General features: G+C 41.1%; 1 protein-coding gene and 1 pseudogene across 1 annotated transcript in view; both read left to right on the top strand.

Moving 5' to 3' along the window:
- The window catches only part of LOC104985217, a 2,562-nt pseudogene extending 505 nt beyond the window's left edge, over positions 1-2,057 (top strand).
- Positions 2,058-8,963: 6,906 nt separating this feature from the next.
- EIF5A2 (eukaryotic translation initiation factor 5A2) overlaps positions 8,964-15,758 on the top strand; it is a 21,365-nt gene continuing 14,570 nt past the window's right edge. Inside the window, exons 1-3 of the mRNA XM_010835239.1 lie at positions 8,964-9,106; positions 9,772-9,965; positions 10,507-10,611. Of these exons, the coding sequence (XP_010833541.1) occupies positions 9,801-9,965; positions 10,507-10,611 (270 nt within the window). The 5' untranslated portion in view covers positions 8,964-9,106; positions 9,772-9,800. The remainder of the gene's footprint in view (positions 9,107-9,771; positions 9,966-10,506; positions 10,612-15,758) is intronic.

The raw sequence follows: 15,758 nt of genomic DNA, 5'->3' as shown, positions 1-15,758 counted from the left end.
TTCCAAAGAAATCCCAGGGCTGATCTCCTTCAGAATGGACTGGTAGGATCTCCTTGCAGTCCAAGGGACTCTCAAGAGTCTTCTCCAACACCACAGTTCAAAAGCATCAACTCTTTGGCACTCAGCTTTCTTCACAGTCCAACTCTCACATCCATACATGACCACAGGAAAAACCATAGCCTTGACTAGATGGACCTTTGTTGGCAAAGTAATGTCTCTGCTTTTGAATATGCTGTCTAGGTTGGACATAATTGAGGTATAATTCACTTATCATGTAATTTCCCCTTTAAAATGTACAATTCAGTGATTTTTAGTATATTCAGAATTGTACAACCATATTATCTATTATCAGTACATTTTCATCACCCCCAAAGAAGCCCTGTACCCATTAGCAATAATCTCCCATTCTCTCCTCCACCCAGTCCCAGCAATCACTAATCTACTGTCTGTTTCTATGGATTTGCCTATTCTAGACATTTCATATAAATGAAGTCATTCAACATGCAGCCTTTGCGACTGGCTTTTTTCATGTAGCATAATTTTTAAGGATAATCCACACTTACTATTTATAAGTACTTCTTCCTTTTTATTGCTGAATGTTCCATTATATAGAATAGCTTATTTCATTTATCCATTCATCAGCTGATGAGCAATTAAGTTTTTTCTAGTTTTTTACTATGATGAATAATGCTATTATGAACATTAATGTACAAGTTTTTTTGCAGGGATGAATATTTTCAATTCTTTTGAGTATATAACTAGATGTAGAATTGTTAGGTCATATGCTGTCTCTAAGTTGTATATTTTGAGAAACTGCCAAACTCTTTTCCAAAGCAGCTGTGCTATTTTACAGCCCCACTAGCAATGTATGAAGATTCCAATTTCTCTACATCCTTGCAACAATTGTTACTGTGTTTCATTTCAGTCATTCTAGTGGGTGTAAAGTGGTGTCTCACTGTAGTTTTGATATGCATTTCCTTAATAACTGACGATGTTGATAAGTTTTTTGTGTTTAATAACCATTTGCATATCTTCTTTGGAGAAACATCTATTCAAATCTTTAGCCAATTTTTAAAAATTATTTTTCTGTTAATTTTTGAGTTGTAAGAGACCTTTACATTTCTGTATACAGATCCCTTATCAAATATATGACTCGCAAATATTTTCTTTGTATGATTTTATTTTCACTTTTTTGATGTTGTCCTTCAAGGTACAAATATTTTCAATATTGATGACATTCAATTTATTTTTTTTTTTAATTTATTACTTGGAGTTCTGTCCACAGGCGCCACCTGGGAATCATTTCACAATCCCAGCAGGAGCAGCACCATAGATTCCTTTAAAGTGGTGCTGGAGGGGCCAGCAGTTTGGGGCTTCTGGCCACAGGTGGGCAAGGACTTCACTGTGCCCTTCTCCATCTCCTGGCTCACTCAGTCCTGGAGGTAAAGCTGCGCAGGCCAGCATGGCTGTGGGTGACTGCGTGCTGAGTGTTGATGGTGAGAACGCCTCATCCAGCATGGCCGTGGGTGACTGGGTGCTGAGTATTGATGGTGAGAATGCAGGGGGCCTCATACACATGGAAGCCCAGAACAAGATCCACGCCTGTGGGGAGAGCCTCAGCCTTGGTCTCAGCAGGGCTCAGTCCCCTCAGAGGAAACAGCAGAAGGCCCTGGCCCCTCGCCATGGACCCCCTCTCCCCACTCCCACCCCTGCCCAGGCAGTACACCTTTGCACCCAGTGCTTTCCTCAACAATACACCTGGCCTTCAGGGCAACCCCGCTCGCTGACAGTGCCCTGTAGCAGAATGGACAGCTGCTTAGCAAGTAGTGGCTGATGGAGGACACGGAAGACTGGCAGTCGAGGTCTGGGACAGGCCAGTCCCATTTCTTCTGCATCCTCGCCCACCTCACGAGCACTGAGTTCATGCAAGACCTGATAAGGAGCACCTGAAGAAACCAAGGGAAAACTATGTCCTGGAGCTGCAGAGCCCATGCCACACCCACCTCCAGGACCGGCACCCCTGGCACTCTGCCCATGTGCTCAACATGCAATGGTAGTTTGGCCCTCGCTGGCTGGCTGCCCCCTCTGCCTCTCTTTCTGTTCTTCCACCTAGGGCACCTCCCCTTGGCGCTTCCAGCTTCTGCCTACCTCACCCATCCCTTTGTTGCCCCTGCATTGAGCCTCCTGCTGGCCTAGCCCTGGCTGCCCTACTGGCACTGGGCCTGGCTCCATTTGACACTGTCCTCTCTCTTTGCCCTATGGTACTGCTGTCTGCCAGGTCTGTGCTGGCTTGGGCATGAAAATAACTTCTTAGCCCTGCTTAAAAAAAAAAAAAGTCTGCTTGCCAATGCAGAGATAAAAGAGGCAGGGGTTGATCCCTGGGTGGGGAAGATCCTCCAGTAGGAAATGGCAATCCACTCATTTTCTTTTCTGGAAAATTCCATGGACAGAGGAGCCTGGTGGCCTACAGTCCACGGGGTTGCAAAGAGTCAGACAAAACTGAGTACACACACACACACACACACACAAACACATGCTGTGAAAGGATTCCTCCCATCTAGTTAATTGGCACATCCATCATGTCATATGTCATACATTTATCTTTTTTTGATGAGAACATTGGCATTCTACTCTCTTATACAACACTGCATTGATTCACCATGCTATACAATACAACCTTATACCTTACTCATCTTATAGCTGAAAGTTTATACCTGTTTACTAATCTCTTCCTATTTCTCCCTAGGTCCTGGCCACAATTTTCTACTCTCTGTTTCTGGTTTGTTTTTCAAGATTCCACATATAATGAAATCTAAATTCAGTATTTTTCTTTCTCCACCTGGCTTATTTCACTTAGCATCTATGTGTTCATCTATGTTTCAAAAGTGGCAGGATTTTCTTCTTTCACATGACTGAATAATATTGTATTCATTGTGAATATATACCACAGCTTCTTTATCCACTCACCCACTGACAAACACTTAAGTTATTTCCATACCTTGATTATGTGAGTAATACTGCAATGAACATGGGAGTGCAGATGTCTCTTCAATATCCTGTTTTCATTCCTTTTCGATATATACCCAAAAGTGGGATTGCTGGATCATATGGTAGTTCTATTTTTAATTTTCTGAAGCACCTCCCTGCTGTTTTCCATAGCGGTTGCACCATTTTACAGTTCCCATAACTGTGCACAAAGATTTCCTTTTCTCCACAACCTACCAGCACTTGTTATCTCTAGTCTTTTTGATGATGGTCATTTTAACAGGAGTGAGGTGATAATATCGTGATTTTGATTTCCCTCATGATTAGTGATGTTAAGAAACTTTTTATGTACCTGTGAGCCATTTGTATGTCTTTGGAAAAATGTATATCCCATCCATTTTAAAATCAGATTTTTTTTTGTTTTGTTACTGAATTGCATGAATTCTTTTTTAAAAACAACAATGGCTAGTTTTGTATTCAAGAGTTCTAATAATTGCTTATTTTTAATATTTATTTATTTATATGGCTGTATCAGGTCTTAGTTGCAGCACGTGGGATCCTCATTGCATCATGCAGGATCTTTCACTGTCGCACACAGATTCTATTTAGGGTGCAAGGGCTTAGTTGCCCCTCAGCTTGAGGAATCTTAGTTCCCCAACCAAGGCTTGAATTAACATCCCCTGCATTGCAAGGCAGATTCTTATTCACTGGACCACCAGAGAAATCCCTGAATTTTGCATGAATTCTTGATGTATTTTTGGATACTTACACCTTATCAGATGTATGACTTGCAAATACTTTCTTCCATTCCATACGTTGTCTTTTCACATTGTTGATGGTTTGCTTTACTATGCAGGAGCTTTTCAGTTTGATGTAATCCTTGTTCATATTTTCTTTTGCTACTTTTGCTTTTAATGAACTATCCAAAAAAATCATTACCAAGATCAATGTCAAGAAGCTTATCTATGTTTTTTATGGTTTTGGTTCTTATGTTCAAGTCTTTAATGTATTTTGAGTTAATTTTTATGTGCGGTATAAGATAGGAGACCAGTTCCATTCTTGTGCATCTGGCTATCCAATTTTCTCAACCTTATTTATTGAAGAACTATACTCTCCCCATGGTATATTCCTGCCTCCTTTGTCATCAAGTTGGCCATATAGGCATGAGTTTATTTCTGGACTACTTTTATAATTCATTCATCTATGTGCCTGTTTTTGCACAATGCCATACTATTTGATTACTACAGCTGTGTAGTATAGTTTGAAATCAGGAAACATGATGCCTCCAGCTTTATTCTTCTTCCTGCACTAGATTACTTTGACTACTTGGGATATTTTGTGGTTCTATACACATTTTAGGATTTTTTTATTTATGTGAAAAAATGCCATTGGAATTTTGATAGGAACTGCATTGAATATTAGATTGCTTTGAGTAGTATGGAAATTTTAACAACATTGTTTCTTTCAGTCCATAAGCATGGAATATATTCTGTGTCTTCTTCAATTTCAAAGTCTTAAGAGTTTTCAGATCTTTTACCTCCTTGGTTAAATTTATTCCCTAGAATTTTATTCTTTTCAAAGAAATTGCAAATGGACTTCCTTTTTTATTAAAATATTGATGATTTACAATATTAATTTCAGGTGTACAGTATAGTGATTCAGTATTTTTGACGATTATACTCCATTATAGATTATTACAGGTAGTAGATATAATTCCCTGTGCTATACAGTATGTCTTTGTTAATTATCTATTTTATATACAGTAGTTTTTAATCTATTAATCCCATACCTCTAATTTGTTCCTTCGTGAATTCAGGTTGTTAATACTTTCATATTGCACTATGCTTATTATTTTCCCTTCTTGTAGTGTCTTTGTCTGGTTTTGGTTAATAGAGTAATGCTGGCCTCATAAAGTGAGTCCAGAAGTGATCACTCATCTTTCAGTTCAGTTCAGTTCAGTCACTCAGTTGTGTCTGACTCTTTGCGGCTCTATGAACAGCAGCACGTCAGGCCTCCCTGTCCATCACCAACTCCCCGAGTTTATCCAAACTCATGTCCATTGAGTTGGTGATGCCATCCAACCATTTCATCCTCTGTCGTCCCCTTCTCCTCCTGCCTTCAGTCTTTCCCAGCATAGGGTCTTTTCAAATGTGTCAGCTCTTCACATCAGGTGGCCAAAGTATTGGAGTTTCAGCTTCAGCATCAGTCCTTCCAATGAACACTCAAGACTGATCTCCTTTAGGATGGACTGGTTGGATCTCCTTGCAGTCCAAGGGACTCTCAAGAGTCTTCTCCAACACCACAGTTCAAAAGCATCAATTCTTCGGTGCTCAGCTTTCTTCACAGTCCAACTTTCACATCCATACATGACCACTGGAAAAACCATAGCCTGGACTAGACAGACATTTGTTGACAAAGTAATGTCTCTGCTTTTGAATATGCTGTCTAGGTAGGTCATAACTTTCCTTCCAAGGAGAAAGCGTCTTTTAATTTCATGGCTGCAGTCACCATCTGCAGTGATTTTGGAGCCCCCAAAAATAAAGTCAGCCACTGTTTCCACTGTTTCCCCATCTATTTGCCATGAAGTGATGGGACCGGATGCGATGATCTTCGTTTTCTGAATGTTAAGCTTTAAGCCAACTTTTTCACTCTCCTCTGTCACTCTCATCAAGAAGCTCTTTAGTTCTTCTTCACTTTCTGCCCTAAGGGTGGTGTCATCTGCATATCTGAGGTTATTGATATTTTTCCCTGCAGTCTTGAGTCCAGCTTGTGCTTCATCCAGCCTGGCATTTCACTGATGTACTCTGCATATGAGTTAAATAAGCAGGGTGACAATATACAGCCTTGACCTACTCCTTTCCCAGTTTGGAACCAGTCTGTTGTTCCATGTCTAGTTCTAACTGTTGCTTCCTGACCTGCATACAGATTCCTCAAGAGGCAGGTCAGGTGGTCTGGTATTCCCATCTCTTTCAGAATTTTCCACAGTTTCCTGTGATCCACACAGTCAAAGGCTTTGACATAGTCAATAAAGCAGAAATAGATGTTTTTCTGGAATTCTCTTGCTTTTTTGATGATCCAACGGATGTTGGCAACATGATTTCTGGTTCCTCTGCCTTTTCTAAAACCAGCTTGAACATCTGGAAGTTCACGGTCACTCACCTTTAACATGTTGGAAGAGTTTACAAAAAATTGGAATTAATTCTTCTTTAAATGTCTGTTATAATGCACCAGTGGAACCATCTGGTTCCGAACTTTTCTTCATTGGGAGCCTTTGATTACTGACCTATAATTCTTCCTACTAAATGATGTGTTCAGATTTTTCATGATTCATTCTTGGTAGGTTGGACATTTCCAGTAATTTATCGATTGTTATATTTCAACTGAACAATACCTAGACCAGATAAAGAGGGCCAAGACCTTTATTTCAGCACCCTGTAGATATTTCTTTAGCAGCATTATATCTGTTAAAATTGCTAGATTGTATCCTGCACTGGACAGCAAGTACCTAATGAACAATAGGCTGTCCTGATCAACACAGTCATTCCAGAGCTGAGTGCACTAAGATAAAAAGTAACCCTCATTTTTCATGGATTCCATATTTATGAATATACCTCATTACTAAAGTTTACTTGTGACCCCCAAAATCAAATTTCGCTGTGTTTTCTTGCTCATTTTTTGACATTTACAAAATAGGAGAAGATTTTAGTCAGTCAATACACATTTTCCTGCTGCTGCTGCTGCTAAGTCACTTCAGTCGTGTCCAACTCTGTGCGACCCCATAGACAGCAGCTCACCAGGCACATTTTCCTAGCTAAGGTCAAAGAAGGCAGTGCTCTGCCTTCTTGTTTCAGATATCAAACTGTAAACAACTGTTGTTTTCACAGTCTATTTGTGTTTCTTTTTGCTTTTTTGTGACTTTCGTTGATGACTTGGTTGTTTAAAATGGTCCCCAAATGTAGTATTGTAGTGCTCTCTAGTGTTCCTAAGCACATGTAGGCTGTGATATGCCTTACAGAGAACACACGTGTTAGATAAGCTCCCTTTGTACATGAATTACAGTGCTGTTAGCTGTGACTTAAATGTTAATGAACCAATTAAACACAGTGTCTTCAAACAGAAGCACACATAAAGCAAGATTATATATGTTAGCTGACCAAAATGTGATGCTCACAGGAATGTAATGTGTACTTCCTCTAGTAGCAACAGTTCAATATTCACTAATCCAGTGTTTCAGCAACTTGACTAGAATCAACTATATTTGTTGAATGCATGAAGCTGGATCATTTGATTCCAAACCCAAATGCTTGTGTGACTGCAGTATATGGTGGTATACAGGCAGCATGCAATAGTATATGGTAGTAACAGTGATTGTGGAGACAAGCTTCCTTAGAGTTCAATCCTGGCTCTTTGACTTGCTAGCTGTCTAATTTGGGGCAAATTATTTAACTTTTCTCTGCCTTCTTCCACAATTGAAAGCGCAGACAAAATAGTTGCTAATGGTTGCCTGGGCTGGGTGTTGGGGGAGGGGACTGACCACAAAGAGGCACAAAGAAAGTTTTGAGAAATATTCTGCACCTTGTTTATAGGTTTACAGTGGTAGTTACAAAACTGCCTATGTTTTTCAAAACTCACAGAACTTAAAAGGGTAAATTTCACTTTGTATAAACTCTAACAGTAAATTTGAAGGTTTAAAAAGGAGTAACAGTCAAGATTAAAGGAATAATGCACATAAAACATTTACTGCACTACCTGCTTATATACTCTAAATATTTGTAACTTTCTAACAATAACAGGGAAAGGTTAGGGGGTGTGAGGAAAAGCAGAGTGGACTCCTGAACCAGGGTCCTAATCTGGCTCTTTCACATATTAGCTACATGCTGAGCTCAGTTTAGGGTGTTCACTTGCTTACTGTAAATCTGACTGGACAACACACGTGAAACATCTGTGTAAACCATGGAGTCACATAGAAGAGTGAGAAATGGAATTTTTCATGAGACAGCAGTACAAAATCACAGGGCCACATAAACTGGGGTTTTAAGGCCATCTCTGCAAAGTAGTAGAATTTGGTGGGCTGTGAAACCACTGAGAAAAGGAGAATGCGTCTCTTTTTAAGAAACTCGGTCCTAATCCTATTCAAGTCACTACTGGCTCCTATTAATTCCAAGACAACCCAACTGGCCTAATGAGGTACAGGCATACCTCAAACTTGAAGGAATCCCAATGCCAGGAGGATGTAAGAGCTGAGTTTGGCAGCACATCTTTCTGCTGGACAATGCAGTAGGAGTCAGACACCATTTGCCTCCAAAACTCGGTAACAGCCTCTGATGTGAGGAGTGTGAGGAGAGAGTTAGGTCATTTCACCGCTGCTTTTTAGTTCCTGGATGTCTCAGGAGTTCTCTCCCTTGAGAGCGGATCAGCAGTGGCAGCCGCTGCTGGAATCTCATAGTGGGCGACTGGTGTCTCCCGCGAAGCCCACAGTGGGAGCCGGGTAACACCATACTGCACTCAGGGTCTTCCTCAAGTAAAAAGCATGGTTTGGAACGCCAAGTAGGGCTTCAAGTTGGGCCAGAAGTTGGAACCCAAAGTTCCCTCCAAAGCCACGAGATACACTCGTTGAATTCGCACGCCTTGTGAGTTCTGACAGCCGTCACATGACAACTACCACAACACCGGAGGGCACGGGCCATCAAGTGCGTGGCTTGGTTTCCGTTCAGTTCGACAGGGACCCTAACTTAATTGCACCTGGAAGTTTGAGAGAGCAAGTTTCCTTGCCGGCGAGTTTACCCTCAGCAACCGAACTCCGTAAAGTGCTCTTCACGCCGGAAGTGCACTAATCCGCAGCACGTGGGGTTGCCAGGGCGCTCTTCACGTGACTAGGCGGGGCCTCAGGAAGCTTATAGCCAATGGTAGCGCGAGAGGGCGGTGCCTATGACGCGCCGGGACCTATCCCGGAAGTGGGGCTGAGGTGGGGGCGGGAAAGGGCGGGGAGGCCGGGGTGTGGAAAGTGTGGCGGCCCCGCCCCGTCTCTTGGAACTGCCGCGGCCGCCACAGCTGCCGCCGCCGCAGCTGTGCGGGACCGGCGCGGGTGCGCAGGCAAAAGGCTCTCTTTACCTTCTGAAAGGTGAAGACTCGGGGAAAAGGTGGTGGGGCTGCGACCGGAGCGAGGAAGGGCTGGGGTAGGCAGCCAGAGCCGAGCCCCGACCGAGAAGAGGAGGAAGGATGGAAGGGGGACCGAGGCGAGCGCGGGACCCGCCAGGGCTCAGGCCCGTGAGGCGCCGGGCCGGGGATGTCGGCAGGACAGAGGGTGTCTGAGAGGTCGAAGTGACGCCGCTGCAGGCTGGAGGGAGAAGTGTGCGCCCACTGCCCGAGGGCCAGGTGCTGATGGCCAGGTCCTGTTATCCCCATCCTTCGCAGGGATGTGCGGCCTGGGCTGGGTCCCCCGCACTGAGGATCCGGGCGGTGGCGGAGGGCCGGGCGGCGCGGTGCGGGAAGGTCGTCCGGCGGTGGGACGGTGGGGGCCGGGATTTGCTGCCCCCCGAGCGGGTGAGCGCCCTCGGCGGGTATTCCCCAACCCCAGCGAGCTCTGCTGCGACTTCCCTCCCACCTCCCCAGCAAAGGATGGAAAAGTTTGTAAGGCCGGAGTTAGAAAGTGCCCACTATTCCGGGTGGGTGTTCTATAAATGCAGAAATAATAGATCCATGATGCTTGGCTCGTAACTTGTCCGAAATGAGGCGTTTTCCTGCTTGCATGCTAGTTGTTAAAAAGCAAACAAACTTTTTGCATAGTACCCTCAGAAGAATCTCCCCAGCCCACCATGGCGGATGAAATTGATTTCACTACTGGAGATGCTGGGGCTTCCAGCACTTACCCTATGCAGTGTTCCGCCCTGCGCAAAAACGGCTTCGTGGTGCTCAAAGGACGACCATGCAAGATAGTGGAGATGTCAACTTCCAAAACTGGAAAGCACGGTCATGCCAAGGTAAATGCCCTTCCTGGTCTGCCTTGGCGTTGGGGTTTTGATCATTTGTATTCCATTACAGAACATGAGGTTTCTGAACTTGTAAGTGTATAAGAACACATTTTTATTCTTCCCACAATTACTGGGTGATCGGCTATTTGAATACTGAAAGGTAGCATTTCCTTCCTGGGCCCAATAATGTTTCATTAACTGGGAATAGAAACTTTCCTGAATCCTAGTGACTTAGGCGATCTATTTTACAAATGAAAAAACCTGTTCTAACATCATTCTAAGGAAACTAACCTCATTTTTCTTAAGCACTTTTATGATTGAGTTACTAGACTGTATGATATTGTGTCTTGATATGTCATGATACTGTTTAGTTGTTCACTGCTTCTCAGTTGTATGACCACTACTTTTTTGTTTTAAGAAAGTAAAATTAGATGACCTTGAAAGGAGAAAGAATCTGTCATAATCAGCATTGGTATTATGCTTCTGTGTATGTAATGAGTGATATCTTGGCAAAGATTAAACAGATTTCCTGTTCTCCCTTCTCTGTTAGGTTCACCTTGTTGGAATTGATATTTTCACGGGCAAAAAGTATGAAGATATTTGCCCTTCTACTCACAACATGGATGTTCCAAATATTAAGAGAAATGATTATCAAGTAAGTATTAATTTCCTTTAAAATATTACTTGTTTCCTAAGGGTGCAAATACTTTCTACTGTCAGTTGTAATTTAATAAAACCCACAAGTAGTTTTATAGGTTTTTCTAACCCATTATTAGGTACTGCTTATCTTAGAAATTGGAGAAATATAGTGCTGTTTAACACTTGTATTTTATCTAGGATGACTGTTAGTTTGCCCTTTAACATTCTTGCATTTTAAAAATTTGAACACTTCCTATTTTTCAGATCAAGTGACTCCATATTGTGAGTCCAGTGTTTAGTAAAATTACTATTCTCTTTGCTGTAAATTATTTCAAGTTTAAATAATTACCTTCTAGGTAATGTTTTTTTTTTTTTTTAACCTTACCAGACCTAAGATTCTCAAGAAATTTTTGGAATTCATGTTCCACCAACCAAGTTTGTATGTATTAAGGAATGAGTGTCAGAATTTGGTGTCCTTAAATAGGGAAATAAGTTGAAAGCCATAAATACAAAGGACAAAATGTATGGTCACTGAATAGGTGAAGGAAATAAAAAAAAAACTTTGTAGTTTTATTTATATTCAGTGACCATGCTGTGAAATTATAGGTATAAACTGTAACTTTTAGCTCCAATTATACATTTAGATAAGTCATGTTTAATGATAGCATTTTCTTGTTTGGAGTATTGATAGTAACTAAACCACTGACCTCATAGGATGTGGAAACTCAGATTAATCATAACTAAAGTCTTTCTTGAAAGTCTTTAATTTCTTTATCAAACATGCTATATGTAGAACTCTTTTCTATTCATTTTACATAGTGAAAAATACAAATGTGATGCTCAATTTGTTTTACCCAATTTAAACTGATTTCTTTCCATACCTAATATTGTGTTTATAATTTTTAAAGAATGTTACCATTAACTGCAATATCCAATGATTTCCTTTTAGTTTTTGTCCACATGTAAACATATTTTTTTGGAGAAGGAAATGGCAATCCACTCCAGCACTCTAGAGAAGGAAATGGCAATCCACTCCAGCACTCTTGCCTGGAAAATCCCATGGACAGAGGAGCCTGATAGGCTACAGTCCATGGGGTCGCAAAGAGTCGGACACGACTGAGCAACTTCACTTTCAAACATATTTTTACACAATTTTAATCTAGTAAGCAGTTTTATATTTTCATTTTCCCTCTTAATAAATGTTTTCTATTGTTGTTAAAAAGTCTGTAGAAATTTGAATTGTCTTAGTAGAATAGTAGAAAGTTTTTTTTTTTAAGTCAGGCAGATCTGAGTTTCAATCTAGTCCTGCCACTTTCAAGCTGGGTGATCTTGGACAAATTATGCAATGTTTCTAAGCCTCAGTCTTCCCATCTACAAAGGAGGGATAATATGAAGGTTAAAAGATAATATGTACCCCATAATTACCTCTTAATTAGATTTATGCCCCAAACTATTTTTTCCTATATAAAAACTTCACTTAATCACTTATTCTTGGAGTACTTAGACATTGCATACAGTGCTGCTGCTGCTACTAAGTCACTTCAGTTGTATCTGACTCTGTGGGTGCTCGGTAAACATTTGCTAAATGCATACATGATTATTCAATGAGGTAAGGATGGTACAGCCAACTAAAGCTAAGCATAGAATTTTCTTTTGCCAAAAATGAATTTCTGTTTTCATCCTTAACATGTGAATGCTTTGAATATGCAATATTCATTCGGTATATAATGCTTTTGCCTTTGAATGTTTCAGAAAAATAGTAGTTCAGATGACGACCACTGTGATTAAATTAGCCAATCATTGATTAGAACTCAGGATCAACATAAAGGAAAATTTGAGTTTGAGTTGTATTTTGGCAGGACCAGAACTAGAATGAGGGAAATGAGATTAGTAAAGCCGTTGCCTCAAGCACAAAATTTTACATAAAGACAAGACCAGTAACAATGCCAAGCAACATAGGGGCCTAAGTCAGAAGGGAAAAATCAGAAATTCTGATCTTGTTTGAAAATTTGTTCATTATAGAATTTTCGCATTCTAATTTTTAAAAATACTACCTTAACCCGATCACTGAGGGTTTTGTGTGTTTGTGTGCACATGCACACCACCTTAAATTCTGCACCCAAAACAGGTGCCTCACTTGGTTCACTGTAGTCCCAGCGCTCAGTATATGGTCTGTGTTGCAGAGCTGCTAAGACAATGGCTCAAGCCTAACAGTCTAGGATCAGATCCTTTCTTTGGCACCTACTAATTACATGACGTTGTTTGACGAGTTATTTAATCTCTCATCTGCCTTTTTGTATTTATAAAATAAGGATAAGAATAATAAACTCCTCGTGAAATCACTGTAAGGATTAATTAGTTAATTCTTAGAAAAGTGCCTTGCAGAGTGAGCACTCAGTGATCACACCCCTTCGTTATCAAGTCAGCATAGAATATTTATTTCTGTTCATTTAAAAAATTAGTTTGATGAACCCTTCCAGTTATATTCATTGTGCTATGGAAGGCAATGGCACCCCACTCCAGTACTCTTGCCTGGCAAATCCCATGGACGGAGGAGCCTGGTGGGCTGCAGTCCGTGGGGTCACTACGAGTCGGACACAACTGAGCGACTTCACTTTCACTTTTCACTTTCATGCATTGGAGAAGGAAATGGCAACCCACTCCAGTGTTCTTGCCTGGAGAATCCCAGGGATGGGGCAGCCTGATGGGCTGCTGTCTATGGGGTCTCGCAGAGTCAGACACGACTGAAGCGACTTAGCATTAGCATGGTGGTCTTCACTATCCAAGTGGCTTGATTCAATTTCTACTTATTATTTGACTACTTGTAGTCCTTTGTGTTTGCTGAATTCAGTATTTCAAATGCCAGTTTGGCAGTCAGCTGAAGTGAAATATATACATATGTGTGTGTATATTCGTTATAATAATTAAAAGGTAAATCTTTGTTTAAGAAAATAAAGGTATTTATAATTTTATGTATTTTAAAATAAGTTCAAAATGAAAGAAAAATTGTCTTCTGAATTCCATTCCAAGATGTAGCTGGAATTGCTAATTTCCATCCTTTCTCTCAAAACTAGTTATGGTTGTCTGGGGCTCACTGATAGTGTAAAATATAAATACACTTAAACACTTTTGGGAATCCCCAGACTCTTAAATACAGAAACGCTTGTTCAAACTCTGCTACTCCCTTGAATCATATTGGTTTAGAAAGTTCTATGTTCCTGTGCACCACACCACAAGTTAAATGCATTTTCATCATTCACTAAAGTTTTATTTGTCATTTAAAGATCACTTTTTAGAAGGAAAGCTAATCACTACAGGACATGTTAAAGTATAGATTTTGTATCTTTGGATTATTGGTGAATTTCCAAAACTGTGAATGTTAAATCCTAGTATATTCTTCAAATAAGTGTATGCCTTTTGTATAAGGAGTCGAATTTTGTTACTGCAACTTAAAATAGAACAACAAAGAAAATAATGATGCAATGAATTCTCTGTTTGAAGTCTTTTTATACTTTTTAACCTGTTTGTGGAATCTTTGTGTTCCCTGGTAGAAGCAGTGTTTCTTTGGAATAGAAAACCTCTAAATCAGCAGATCCCAGTGTTGCAGGGAGAAGAAACAGATATTTTGCTACAGGATCAGTGAGGGTTATAGTGAGAAGAGCCTTCTACCTTTGGTTCCTAGGCCTGTGTATTTTACCTTTGGGAGAAATAGTACCATATATTGGAATATATTGTAACTTGTAAAACAGCACCCAGGCGTGCATTGTCCAGCAGGTGGCAAAGATGAGTAGGCCAATGCAAACTCTCTTAGAATGATGGGAGTACATGGAGCAGTGAATCCTCTGAGTGTTGTCCTGCTGTTTTTTATTTCGCCTGTCAAATGAATTTTTTAACCAGAAATGACACTGTGTGAGGTTCTGAAGGAATGTGACAGTTTATAAATCCACAGATGAGATTTCAGCAGAAGCACTGCAGGCAGCAAAGGCAAATTTATATGTAAAGTAAGAATATATTGCAGTGAGCACAAACTGCTGCCTCTTCCATGATGGAGGGAATATACTATCACCAGGCAGCTGGCTCTTTGCCCTAGGTCCAGTTCAGTCGCTCAGTCGTGTCCAACTCTTTGCGACCCCATGAACCGCAGCACGCCAGGCCTCCCTGTCCATCACCAACTCCCAGAGTCCACCCAAACCCATGTCCATTGAGTCCGTGATGCCATCCAACCATCTCACCCTCTGTTGTCCCCTTCTCCTTTCTCCCTCAATCTTTCCCAGCATCAGGGTCTTTTCAAATGAGTCAGCTCTTCGCATCAGGTGGCCAAACTATTGGAGTTTCAGCTTCAACATCAGTCCCTCCACACCCAGGACTGATCTCCTTTAGGATGGACTGGTTGGATCTCCTTGCAGTCCAAGGGACTCTCAAGAGTCTTCTCCAACACACATTTCAAAAGCATCAATTCTTCTGGGCTCAGCTTTCTTGTCCAACTCTCACATCCATACATGACCACTGGAAAAACCATAGCCTTGACTAGATGGACCTTTGTTAACAAAGTAAGTCTCTGCTTTTTAATATGCTATCTAGGTTGGTCGTAACTTTCCTTCCAAGGAGTAAGCGTCTTTTAATTTCATAGCTGCAATCACCATCTGCAGTGATTTTGGAGCCCCCCAAAATAAAGTCATCCACTGTTTCCACTGTTTCCCCATCTGTTTGCCATGAACTGATGGGACTGGATGCCTTGATCTTAGTTTTCTGAATGTTAGTTTTAAGCCAACTTTTTCACTCTCCTTTTTCACTTTCATCAAGAGGCTCTTTAGTTCTTCTTCACTTTCTGCCACAAGGGACGTGTCATCTGCATATCTGACATTATTGATATTTTCCCGGCAATCTTGATTCCAGCTTGTGCTTCATCCAGCCCAGTGTTTCTCATGATGTACTCTGCATAGAAGTTAAATAAGCAGGGTGACAATATACAGCCTTGGCGTATTCCTGTTCCTATTTGGAACCAGTCTGTTGTTCCATGTCCAGTTCTAACTGTTGCTTCCTGACCTGCATACAGATTTCTCAAGAGGCAGGTCAGGTGGTCTGGTATTCCCGTCTCTTTCAGAATTTTCCACAGTTTATTGTGATCCACACAGTCAAAGGCTTTGGCATAGTCAGTAAAGC

The sequence above is a fragment of the Bison bison genome, unplaced genomic scaffold (assembly GCF_000754665.1).
Source record: "Bison bison bison isolate TAMUID 2011002044 unplaced genomic scaffold, Bison_UMD1.0 scf7180017864040, whole genome shotgun sequence".
Taxonomy (NCBI): Eukaryota; Metazoa; Chordata; class Mammalia; order Artiodactyla; family Bovidae; genus Bison; species Bison bison.
Note: the sequence above shows the minus strand (reverse complement) of the source record. Positions and strands in the feature narration are given on the sequence as shown.